We start from the raw sequence: 12,718 nt of genomic DNA, 5'->3' as shown, positions 1-12,718 counted from the left end.
AGATACGTTACAATCGGCACGATGAGATGTACCTTCTTCCGGCGTAGCAGTTTCCAATCGAAATGACTCATCCTGTTCGGCTTGTTAGCCTCTCCTTATCCTCTTTTCTTGTCGCGCCTCCTCTGTGAACGATTCCGTTCCTCCGTCCCTTCTAACCGTCGCAGGCAGGACGAAAAACCGCGCCGATTTTCCCGCCGGTCAATAATTTGTTCCCACACTGCATGTGCAGTCGCGACGCGACTAGATTCCGATCGTGCGTTCTCGCGGAGCAAACGATGACGAGACGATGCCGACGAGACAACCACGAGGATAACGATGACGCGGACGAAGGGCAGCACGAGAGACGGCCTGGGCTTTGCATTCTGGCTACAGCGTCCTGGCTTCGCAGCGAAACGGCCGCTCTGAGATCCTCATTGTTCTTCGGCCGCGCGCCCGAGGATACGTGTCCTTGGTGTGGACAGCGGCATCCGCCCACCTTCGACCACATGCACCGGGATGGCTCGAAAGCAGCGACCGAGAGCGCGGGAATTCGCTCGCGGACGAGAGCCCGTCAAGGTCCCAAACGGGATTTCACGTTCGGAGACGCCTCTGACAGATGGACGGTTCCGACATTCGTGGGGAAGAGCACGGCACAGGTTCAGGTCCAGGGAAGGCCGCCCCGGGGAAGGCCCCCGCCCTTCTCACGGGGAATCGCGAGGCGCAATAATCACGTCCGTTACGAGAGATCGCATCAACGAGCGCCAATTTAACGATTGTCTTGCGCATCGAGCAGCCGGCATCCAGAAAACTATCGCCGAGGATCGCGAGGATCGATGGACGTTCCTCGAGCTTTGGCGACACGAAACAGGCGAAGGTGGACGGTGAAGTTATCCCGTCGAACAGCGCTTCACGGTACGGTACACGGTGCACCAGACTCACAGCAGATTTGCGCGTACACCACATGCACATACGCGCACACACACACACGTACACATATTTGCAGCGAAACCCGATTCTGGGACCGTCGCGCGGACGCGCCGTGAGATTACTTTGTAATTTTCAGGAAGATTTACACGGCACTTCGGGACGCCCGCGCCGCCGGTGATCCAACGACGCCGAGAGAGCCTCGGCCCCACCTCACCGCGGAGGTATTCCTCATTCGCCTGTGAAATCCGCATACTCCGAGTTAACGCAACCAGCTTCCCGCCGAGCGGCACGCAAGTCATCCAAACACTTCACTCATCCGCGACCACGGCCGCCCACTTCGCTCAAAAACGAGTCGACGTCCCGCACGGAGACGACGTTGCGAAGATGCGGACCCGCCGCGCTGCTGCCATTCCATCTGGCCACCCCAAGAGCCGAGCGACCAAGAAGAAACGGTACCCGGTCCACGCGAATCACACGGTCTCGAGTCTCTCGCAACGACTCGCAATGATCAATTTCAATCCGCGATCATCTCTCCCCGCTCTCTCTTAATCTCGAAAACGAACTCTTCAGATCGCAGCGTCCTTCGCGAAACTGAGGCGTCGTTTGCGGATCGACGAGCGTCCACAATTATTCGAAGACTTGTTCGACTTCGTGCTTGAACGCGACATTTCGTGCCTCAGAATTATCGTTCATTTTCGCTATCCCCAATTGCAACCCCCAGTAGAGGAACATTCTGGACGCACACAAACACCACTTCGGAGTCTATCGACTGACCCGGTTCCGCGAGCGGCGCTGTTAAGCGTGCACGTTTAAGCAGCTCATCCAACGCGATTCGCTCGTGCCGCGACGAGGGTGGAACGAAGGTGGTCGCCGCCATGGGCGACAGTGGTGGAGATGCATCTCGACGCGGAAGATGCAGGGCGGCGTACTGTCAAAATATCCGTCAGGTTCCGCGGGGCGGACGGCGACGGGAGCGCCGAGAAACACGCTGGAGCATGCGTGATGATGCTACCTTCTCGTCGTCCTCGTCGTCGTCGTCGTCGTCGTCGTCGTCGTCGTCGTCGTCGTCGTCATTGCCGTCGCTGGTGTCGACAGGCGGATAATCGAACTATTCCTGCGCCGACTCTCGTCGAACGAGACGAATGATCAAGAATAACGACGCGATGATCGTTGAGGATCAAATATGTAATATTGTGCGCTTCATATTATTTTGTGCTATATTGCAATTTTGATTATCAGAATACTCCTCTCTAAATACGATAGATATCAATTAGCCAAATGATCAAATTATAATACTGTATATAATATTGTATGTACATAGAGTTTTTTTACAAGAAATTTCACGTGAAAACTAGCACAATGTTTCTGCACAATCGGTTCCTTCTTTTTTCCATTTTTTTCCTGCATCTTCTCCCTAATTATGCATATGTACAGCATATCCCAAACGATCAGGCGTAACCTTGTGCACGGTGCTCGTCTTTCGAGACCATTGTACCGCGCAATAACGGGCAAACAATGTTCAGCACAGATTTGAACGCGACGATTGACATCGGCGAACGACAAAGCCGACAGTGCCGGCGGCTTTTGACCCAATGCGGCACGGTAGAGTCTTAAATACCGTGAATAAATCGCAGACGGACGTGGTCCTGGCGCAACGAGTCGCTTTTCATTAGACGGGTCCTTGTTCGGATTCGAGACTTCGCGACTCGTCATCACCAGCTCGTCGCCGGTAATTGAATGCCTCTTTCATCGTGCGTTCGAATCGCCGTGTCACCGACCGACGTCGATTTCGCTGTTGTGTCATACGTCGGCGCCGCATTTTCAGGATTTCGTGTTAATGATTACGAGCTTAAGAATCATAAGCGCGAGCTGATTCTCGATGCTTCTTGCGCGTCAATTGACCGCTGTGAAATTCTGTCGTTGAAAGATAACCGCTATTAACAAGTGCTAATTTTCAAGAATAAAATATATAACGACTCGAAGTAGGTTTCTGGGCACAAACAGATTACAGCGGCTTTCTTGGAAATAAATAAAAGAGAATTGATAACTGATATAAAGAAAAGCGTTTGGCGTTTTAACGAGCCACTTACGGTACCTTGCGAGCAGCGAGACGGATTCGCGTGTCTAATCGTGATAGAGCGAAAATGAAATGTATTATTAAATGCAGAATATCGAATAGATGCAGGAGTGAAAATTGACGGGCCTCGCGTTGCGCTCGCTTAATGAAGACTATGCGAGAATTAGGCCGTGCACGAAACGAAAGTGCTAGAAGTAAGCATCGCAATGAATTCACGAGCAAAACTAGTGTAATACTCATTGATGCTTCTGCCATCCTATTAAAGAGTCAACTTATTTTATTAAATGTTAACAAGAAAAAAACTGTTAGGTTTTCGCGTGACACAAAACCACATTCTATCTCCGTATTTATAAGGAACAATTAAAATAATGAAGATATACTCCAATTTGTGTAACTTTGTGAAATCTAATTATTTATAATCAGATACAAACATTTGTACAAATGTCTAAATATTTGTGCCATTGAAACAATTTTCGAATAAAATTGTTCCTTCATTGTTTATTACATAATATCAAGAAATAAAATTCGTTGAAGATATATAGACTCCAATTTAATATCCTTCAGAAATCTACCTAGCATGCAAAATTACGTCTGACAACATCAATCTGGATCTGAATCTCTTGGATTTGGATCTCTTTATCGCGATGCAACTGCATTTATGAGCAATCTGGCGCCACCTGTTAACCAACGCTTGCACTAGCGCATCTTCCCACATTTGATCAACAATATAGAATATTATTTAAAAATTTTAATAAACCTTTTTTTATTATACTTATCATTCCATTAAAAATATAAAAAGTGTATTCAAAAACTTTACTTAAATCATAAATTCCTTTATCATACTTATCTCAAACAATCTAAATTTACTTCCTCAAGTTCGACTATCTCCGAGTTTGGAATTAATGTTTAAAATACGAATTTAAGAGAACGCGATAATATAGATGTTTCGTGAACGGAACCAATGTTGCTATTTATCGCCTACCTCAAGAATAGTAGTAATTTGTGTCTTCTAGCTCGTTGCTCGTATTGCACATATACTTACGACCCGCAGGAAGAAACAATTTTTCGATAGTTAAATTGTTGAACGATGCAAACAACTGCCTATCTAACTTACGAGACCTGCAGGAACAATAGATCCCTATCACAGTGCGAAACGCACAATTAGATTGTCCGCTCATCTACCACAGCATTTACATAGAAAATTGATATGTATGAGTCGCGTTACACATATCGGATGTGAGTGCGAGGTAAAGTATGTTATCGCCCTTACGTTCCAATCGCCGGATAATTACACAGTCAATTACACGTTGTGTTATTAACGGACATTAATTGGCTACGTACACACGAGAAGTATCCGCGGCAAATTGGTGAGAAACCAACTTATACATTCGCGCTCTCTCTTTTCCTCTCTTATGATCGCGCCTTCTTCTCTCTCTCTTTCTGGTTGCTCTCCTTATTGAGCGTAGTAAATAATTACATGGATAGATTCATCGTGCCGCGATAAATCTCCGCGGATCAAGGCCGCCTGAAATCTGGTCTATCTCGCCATCGACATCGAAGCGACGTTACACGCCGTAATAGCAGTAATCTCCCGCAGTTTCGGCGTGCTCGCTTTCCCGTAACCGCATTTAGAACAAAATGCGCGTGAAGCGCGCGCAAGAGCGTATGCCGGTTCTTTCTCTGGAACAGAAAATCCGGGAAAGAAATCCTACCGAATAACGGGGTCCACCTCCGCGCTTCTTCAACACTGGAAACACATTTTTTAATATTTTAGATTCCTATCTAACAGTTTTTATAATACTTCAAGTATATGTGTTTCACGCATCTCATGTTTCTAGTATTAATGATGATGCTAGGAATGTTAAGAAATAACGCCTATCTTTTGTCGGTCGTATTTTCTTCGCTCTATCTCTGCGAAGAGAGAGAGAGAAGCTACACGTGCTTGCTAGAAATCAAAACTGAGAGTCGTCTATGCCACCTACGTTGATGAGTATCAATGAGCAACGTTAAATTTACTTTTGTAATTGCATCTTCGTGCAAGAGCCTGACGCGCTCGTGTGTGTGAAGCTGGCGTATCATTTCGCGGAAAATCATTAATTATTGAGAGTTCTGGCTCCCTTTTTAATAGTTCTAGAGTTCCTGATAGGTTAAACACATAGTTCTGGCCATTAAAGCGAAAAAATCGCATAGTGCAAAGTGAGACGCCAACTTCACGCAGCGTCTCACTTTGTCCTGCGACAGTTTCCGCCATAATTCCGACTAGATTTTAAAAGATCTACAGTTCTACATGAGTTCTAGAAAGAGTTCTAGCGAAAAAAATTTTTTCATCTTTTTATAATTATAAAAGCTAAAAAATGTTTAAGGGAATTACGACTGGTTAATTTCAGAGAGTTCTGTGCTTTATGAAATATTTCTCGTGTAGTTCTGAACATATTTAACCATTTTTCAAAGAGTTCTGAATGCAAACATTAACAATTATTTAATAAAAAATTTTTATCGTCCGAGAAAGACGTATCTACGGAGTATCAGGAACTCTAGAACTATTAAAAAGGGAGCCAGAACTCTCAATAATTAATGATTTTCCGCGAAATGATACGCCAGCTTCACACACACGACGCGCTCTCCAACTGACGCCTCGTTATCATTTCTAGCAAAAAAATTCAGCGAGTGATTCATGTATAATAAGTTCCGAGAGAGAGAGAGAGAACGCGTGTAAGACATATATCTCGCAGCACGTTGTAAGGGACCGACTTAATTCATCGTTTCCGTTTCCTTTTGCTCGGCATCGTATCGCACCAGGTCGTGCAATCAGCGGGACCAAGGCAACGCGACTCTCAAAGAAGATACGGCACGCTCCCGGCATTTTTATCGGCGCGCGCCGAGAAAATCCCGCAAGCGGTCGGCACGCCGCGCGATCCCGCGACAAAACAAAGCGACGTAATTAGGCGAGCCCGCTATATATCAGCGGCGCCAATGGGATCCCATGGCGAAACGGCGCGCATGAGAGATGCATGAACACGGGGAGTCTCGGATTAAGGAGCGAGGTGTTTCGATTTATTGCTCTCACCGGGACCGTACATTCTGCCGTCTGTGCTCGTATATGCCCGCTGCATGTATATGTGCAACTTTAATAACATTATAAATAAAGATACGAATCTCGTGTACGTCTCTTCTCCCACGTTACCATGGAAAAGCCGAACGCGAAACGTTGAGGGCGTGCGCCTATGTATCGCACGATGACAATATCGGTGCATCCGCTAGAAAACATCCTCCACGAGAGCGACGTCGCGTTACCATTGCAGGACTAAAAATAGCAGCGAACGTGAACGCAATCCTCGCGCCGTCGATTGTTTCGAGCGGCTCTGATTAGATCCAGGATAACGGCGGATAGCGCGGTTCACAATTATCACTGGCGGGCATCGGCCCACGATGTGCAACAAGTACAAATTTAACTACAATCAATCATCACACGCACAGCCGACCTCGCCCAGCCGTGCGATTCGAGGTCCGAGTGAAAGCGATACACCACCGAGGGCCAACCTCGGGGCCAGGGATGTAATAATTATTCAAGAGCACGGGGCTCCCCATTCTCTGCGTTTCCTGATAAATGATAGCGCCGTGCCGGAAGGAGCCGCCCGCACGGACAATATCAACCGCCGAATGATCGATCGGATCCTAAAGAATTTCTCCCGGCTGAAAGCGGCTCGAGCTCGCGCTCGATGCTCCCTCGTTGCGGATATTTTTCTTTTCTTCTTCTCGCGGAGCAGAAGCTACGGCCTCCTCGCACGGTTACAGATCGTCCCTTTCCCTCTCGCGAGGGAATCCGCAGTATGTCCCGTAACACCGCCTAACAACTTCCTGAGCAACGGCGATAAATAATGCATGGTTAATACGCGCGTGCTTCCTCGTTGCTTCGCGCGCCGGCTCTTGTACGCTTCGTGAGCTCGGCGACGGCGAGCTCCGCGAACGACAAATGTTCGCCGAGCCCACCTCACATCGGAACAACATTCGATCGCAACACGTTGCGGAAAAAAAGAATTCTTTCCCACGAACAATCGCCCGCGAGGTCCCTCGACGTATGTAAGTGAAGCGATAACGCGTTAATTTATTGAATGATGCGATCGGAGCACGCCGCGCTTAAGTGAGTTAGAGATTACCGCGACCTACACCTGCGCGCCGGATTATTCATTGCACCGGGGATATATCGTACGAACGATCTCGTTGCTCGTGTGCCACGATGACTATATGACCGGTGTTCACTTGCTGGTGGTTCACCGGCGAAACGTGTACATCTTTTTTCGGTTAATCAAACTGGATGCACCCGACGTGATGCAAAATTGGATCAGTCAAGGAAATGATAACCCGGAAACGCACGCATGTCGGTACTCGATCATCCTGGCTCTTAGGAAAGACATTATGAAAAAAGAAATTAAAATTCTTCGATTCGTTAGACATCTACTATTTCATCAAATTAGTGAATATAACCTCCAGCTCTACTTCATATTATAATTTATTATATAATCGAGAAGAGAAAAGGAGCATCTTTTTAATTTACATTACCTTATTAGATATATTCTATAGCTGGAATGAAATGTCTAAAGCTTGCGTTTTATTTTATAGAACACGTATCTCCTAATCAATAGTTTCACAAACAAGGAAAAAGTAATCCCACGGCATTTCGGAGCGATACCTGCGGAGCTAAGAACGTTGCTTCGCGCGCGCCAATTCGAGGTCATTCAATGAATTTCATGAACGCTTATCGAGTGTCACATCGCTCTATCGTGAAGAATCCCACGCTCTCGTTGCGACAAAATCTATTGTACGCACTGGAAGACACACGGGCCGTTAACGCGCGTATTTCCTATGCAAACAAGGGACACAGTCCAGGTCGACGCGATAAGCGTCGCGGTGCATCATCACGCAATATGACTCTTTTCGGTCGCGAGAAGTCATCTGGTGGTGGCGTTAACGGTACGCCGCGGAATACCGTAATCGAAATTGAATGAAGAAGCGCGTGTATCACTTTTCGTGCGTACCGCAACGCAAAATTAAATCGAGAAGCGCGCGCTTGTCTTCGCACGCCGCTCGCGATCCACAAGAATGCGGATATTCAGGAAAAGATAACTATCGCGAGCAGAACCGGCGCCCGGGAATACGTGTAAAAGTATACGCACGCATTAGCACAGCACGGGGTAATATATCGCGGCCGTATAATTCTGATGAAAAAAACGCGTGAACATTCTGAACGCTGTATTTAATTTACAATTTATTACTTGTTTTCTACTACATTTTAATAATTGTTAGATGTCAGAGGATCAACGGATTACTACGGATGCTTGAGGTACAGACAACTTTCGTATTCTCATAATGTGTTCATCAAAAGAAGAGTCATATTCGCGTCCTTGTGCCACGCCACACATTTCTAAAACCGAATTGTAATGCCTACTTTCTTCATTCAAAATGCTCTCCTTGCGACCTCACACGGCATACATCAACGTTTTAGCCTCGTGTAACAGAATAACGATACTTAATCAAAGCGACGAACCGTGACACGGTGAGTCGCAGCACTTGAAGGAAACTCGGGAAGCACGTGGAAAAGGCTTTATTATTTTTCGATTTGCATGTTACTCCCGTCACGCGAGCGGAGGTGGAACTCGGCCGTCTGGAAATGCGCCCGATTAATTAGCGGCGAAAGTGAGTGAAATTGCGCGCTGTACATTAACGTCCTAAGGAAAACAATTCTCCAGCTATGAAATAACATAATAAATACTCGTATAACGTATAAAATAGATAGATATAAAGATAAAAATACATGCAATAGTCAAAATTAAATAAGTCTTGCTGAATCAGTAATTAAATACTTAAACAATTTCTTAATGTACTTTTATAATTAACATAAGTTCTTTATACAGATATCTTGACTCGAATATAAGATTATATTTAGAACAAGTTACAAAGACTTTATGGAATAATGTAAAATATACATGATTCAATCGCATGCGCATGTTTCTAACACTATCCCTCATGAAATATACTACATGCAACATATGGCAGCATTCAGAATGTCATTTTACGGACAATTTAAGCGAGAAGTACTACATCAGCAGATATCAGCAGATTATGAATGGATAAACTGCAATTAGGAACGCAATTTTTGATAATTGTGCGTGTAATGTAACTTTCTATATCGCATCATTTGTAAAATAAGAGTAGCATATCATTATCGTGTAATCATGTATATGTGTCACTGTGTAATAATCTTTAATCTAATCTTTTATCGGTCACGTCATATATATGCTTTCAAATCTGCAATACGCGATCTGTGAACCACGTTAAACACATTGACAATTTTAACAAAGACAAATTTGATCCACGAACAATGTTAATTAAATAAATGTAAATGCTCAGATCGTTAAGCGAACTACAATCTTTCGTCTGCCTGATATTTCGTCACTTATGAGTCCATTTAATATGCCGTTTTCGCAAAGAGAGAAAGAGAGGTAGCGCGAAAACACTGGAAAGGTCGCGAAAAAAGAGAAAAAAGATGAAATTTTAAAAGGCAAGAATACGAGGATCGAGAGGGAAGACGAGGGTGGCGCGCGGCTGTATTTATCACTGGGAGATCCCAGAAGATCGCGCAATGCGAAACACGAGAGAGAGAGCCGAGGTTCTGCGAGCGGTCCGTAGAAACGAGATGCGATGTGGTGCAGGTAGATTTATGGGTGGCAATGGCGAAGGAGACCGAAGGGGAAGGAAGGGGGTGGAGGATGGGTGGTGAAGGGAGATGGGGCAAAGAGGGGCCAGCCGAGGGAGAGAGACCGTGTTTGTGTCGCAGGTCAGCCGCACGGTTCACGGTCACGGGGACCGACTCGGGCGGCCGGACTAACCTAACGTAACCCGACTCGAGCAACCGCAAACTAAATTGCACCCTCGCTTCGTTCCCCTTCCTTCGTCCTCCTCCCTTACGGATACTCCCACCGGTCATCACCCCTCGCCGGTCCCCCCTCCCGCCCCCCGCTGCCGTTGACGGAGCAGCGCCATGTGGACCCTGGGCTCGCCGTGCGAGCGCGCGCAACGCTAAAATTTATTAAGTCACTCCGATCGGTAGCACGACGTGCTCTGTTGTAGCTGACGATCGTTGACCGTGACTTTATCCGTCCACGTCGATTGGATTGAATAATGTCCCGCGGGAAACGTGAACACGTGTTTGTTTTGTAATGGGAGCTAATGATTCTACGGCGACGCGACCCATCGCGTCGCTCCGAGGATCGACTTGTTTTGATTATCTCACTTGGATCGGTCAACAAATGCTTTACTGGATCGAAAATGTGTATGACAAATGCACGATGGAGCGAAATATCTTTTATGCGTCGTTTCCGGGTCCATTTGACGGATGATGGATGCTGCGACATTACGTGAGTGTATGCGAACGAGGCGAGATGAACGTAACTGCATACGCGATCGTGCATCCTCGTGTCATCGTCAAGGTTAGCGTTTTACGGCCAAACTAACACTGAATAGTCGCGGTACGATCGCTGATTATGCAATTAAACGTCGTGATCGTGTGGATTATGCAATTAGGCGTTGCAGCGGTGCGCCTGATGCGATCGGTACGGCAACGGAAACGCGCTTTCAGTTGATAATTAACTGTTGTTAAGAATCTCTTCCGCGAACGAGACGTATCTGGATTTTATTTCGCGTTTTTATTTCACACGCTCTCGGTTTTCGTTCGATTCTACAATGACTACTGGAAAATTCGGAAGGAAGAACGTTGCACGAGGCAAAGCACAAATTAATTTAATTATACAGTAAGGACTAAGAATTAGATTAATTAAATAATAATTAAGGACATTAAGTCGACAAAGAATCGAAAAATCAATTTTTTTCACGTGACAACTGTATGAAATTTGTATAAAAACTAAGAATGAATTGTGGGATTAATTAATTAATTAAGATAAAAAAAGAAATATTCAAGAGAAAACATTGCTTCTTACTTATTAATATAACATTGCTTATATTATCGCTATGATGAATATCATGAAACACAGCAATCGTCGCGATCATCGCGTATCGCCTCCGTAGATGCTTTCTATTTTTGTTATTTTTGTTATACATCAAGTACACGTTTTCGAATGTACACCTAGTGCAATTATCGGCCGCACACGACGTACAGCGCGCACTCTACGAAGATCGCGGAACATCGAGGCGCGGTGCAATTATTGAACTGTATCTACAGTTAATGCGAACAGAGTCATAATTGGATAATTGCAAATGGATCGCCGTAATCGTCGTAGCGACTTTTCCAATTTTTTACACCATCGTCACATCGACTTGTATTACGATCGCCTAAATAAAAACGCGTCTCTGAATTCTACCAAGCACAAGAACTTTGCTGGAATAAACAAGTTATGTTATCACGTATCTCTCTCTCTCTTTCACACACACACAACTACTTTACTTCACCATTTAGTGTCTTATAGATATATAAACAAATGCACATTTGAACAATTGGCATACAGACAACTATCAGCCAGAGAAAAAATAATAGCAGCTTGCTATCCCTTTCTACAGCATAACCTAAATTGTATAAATATAAATCCAGAATCAAACACGGCCAACGATAAGTAGGATCAAAACAATGGAAAAAATGCGTGTATGAGAGAGGAGGAAGAATGCTCCGGAAACATTAATAATTGATTAGATACGTCTTGAGTTTCGAAAGAAATACTTTTTCAGATATGCGTATCAAGAAATCATACGTACTGAAATTAACACCGAAACGAGAATCAACTAGCATGAAGATCGCGTCTATTATCCATGATCGCAATAATCTGTGTATTGCGTATAGGCTCCCCCTTCGAGCCACGTGATCGTGATGTAATATTATTGTTAATTTTTGTAAACGCCTATTTGTTTCACGTCTACAGAGTGCTCATTACTTGCCGCACTCCCCCGCAATTAAAGGGATAATAATCTACGGTACCTAGCTCGCGAGATCCAGTGCCGTGGGCTGGAAAGGAAATGCCAGGTCCGCCGATACCGCGTACGCACAATAGGCCTGCTCTCGTCACGTGCGCTTTCTACACTTTCCGCATTTAAGGAGAAACGGAATATGCTGCGAGTTCTTCGCTCCGGCGAGAGAGAAAAGAGTGCGAAAATGCGCGTGAAAGCAACAACTTACCGGCAGATTCCTGATGCCCAGCCGCACTTTGGAGTACTTTTTCATGAACACTCGCCAGAGCACGTAAGCCATGATGATGATGATGATGATGATGATGATGACGACGACGATGATCGGCGCCGTTGCTCCGAGTTCTGCCGTGCTTCTCGAAATTGGCGATTTCTCCTCTCCCCCGAAGAAAGCTGGATGTCAACGACGGTACTCGTCGTACCACTCGCGAACCGCTCGACTGCTGAAAATCCACGGCATCGCGAATACACCACGACGCGACTACGGGAAAATTACGTAGATCCAACACAAGGACACCACTTTCGCGCGAATAGTCGAGAACTCGCGAATGTCCTTCGGATTCCGGCGGATGCACGCGCCGGTTATGCCAGAATTACGGTTATGTCACTCGAGTCGAGTTCGACGAAACGGAAAGCGGATAAACCGACGTGAAGTGAGCCGCGAAATCCGCGACGTCGACCGGTGACCACGCACACAATGGCGAACGGCGGGACGCGAGAACGCGACGCGTGAATCAGATTCGCGAGCCCATACAGTTCACTCGG

At 45.7% G+C, this 12,718-nt stretch overlaps 1 protein-coding gene across 2 annotated transcripts in view; it reads right to left on the bottom strand.

Annotated features, from left to right (window-relative positions):
* LOC105288137 overlaps positions 1–12,412 on the bottom strand; it is a 292,115-nt gene extending 279,703 nt beyond the window's left edge. Inside the window, exon 1 of one of the 2 annotated variants that reach the window (XM_011354156.3) lies at positions 12,165–12,412. In XM_011354156.3, coding sequence (XP_011352458.2) covers positions 12,165–12,236 — 72 coding nt within the window. In that variant the 5' untranslated portion in view covers positions 12,237–12,412. Of the gene's footprint in view, positions 1–32; positions 3,513–12,164 lie in introns of those variants that run through there. The other variant, XM_011354157.3, reaches the window with a different exon arrangement.
* Positions 12,413–12,718: the final 306 nt, after the last annotated feature.

The sequence above is a fragment of the Ooceraea biroi genome, chromosome 1 (assembly GCF_003672135.1).
Source record: "Ooceraea biroi isolate clonal line C1 chromosome 1, Obir_v5.4, whole genome shotgun sequence".
Classification (NCBI taxonomy): Eukaryota; Metazoa; Arthropoda; class Insecta; order Hymenoptera; family Formicidae; genus Ooceraea; species Ooceraea biroi.
This window is presented reverse-complemented; position numbering and strand designations above follow the sequence as displayed.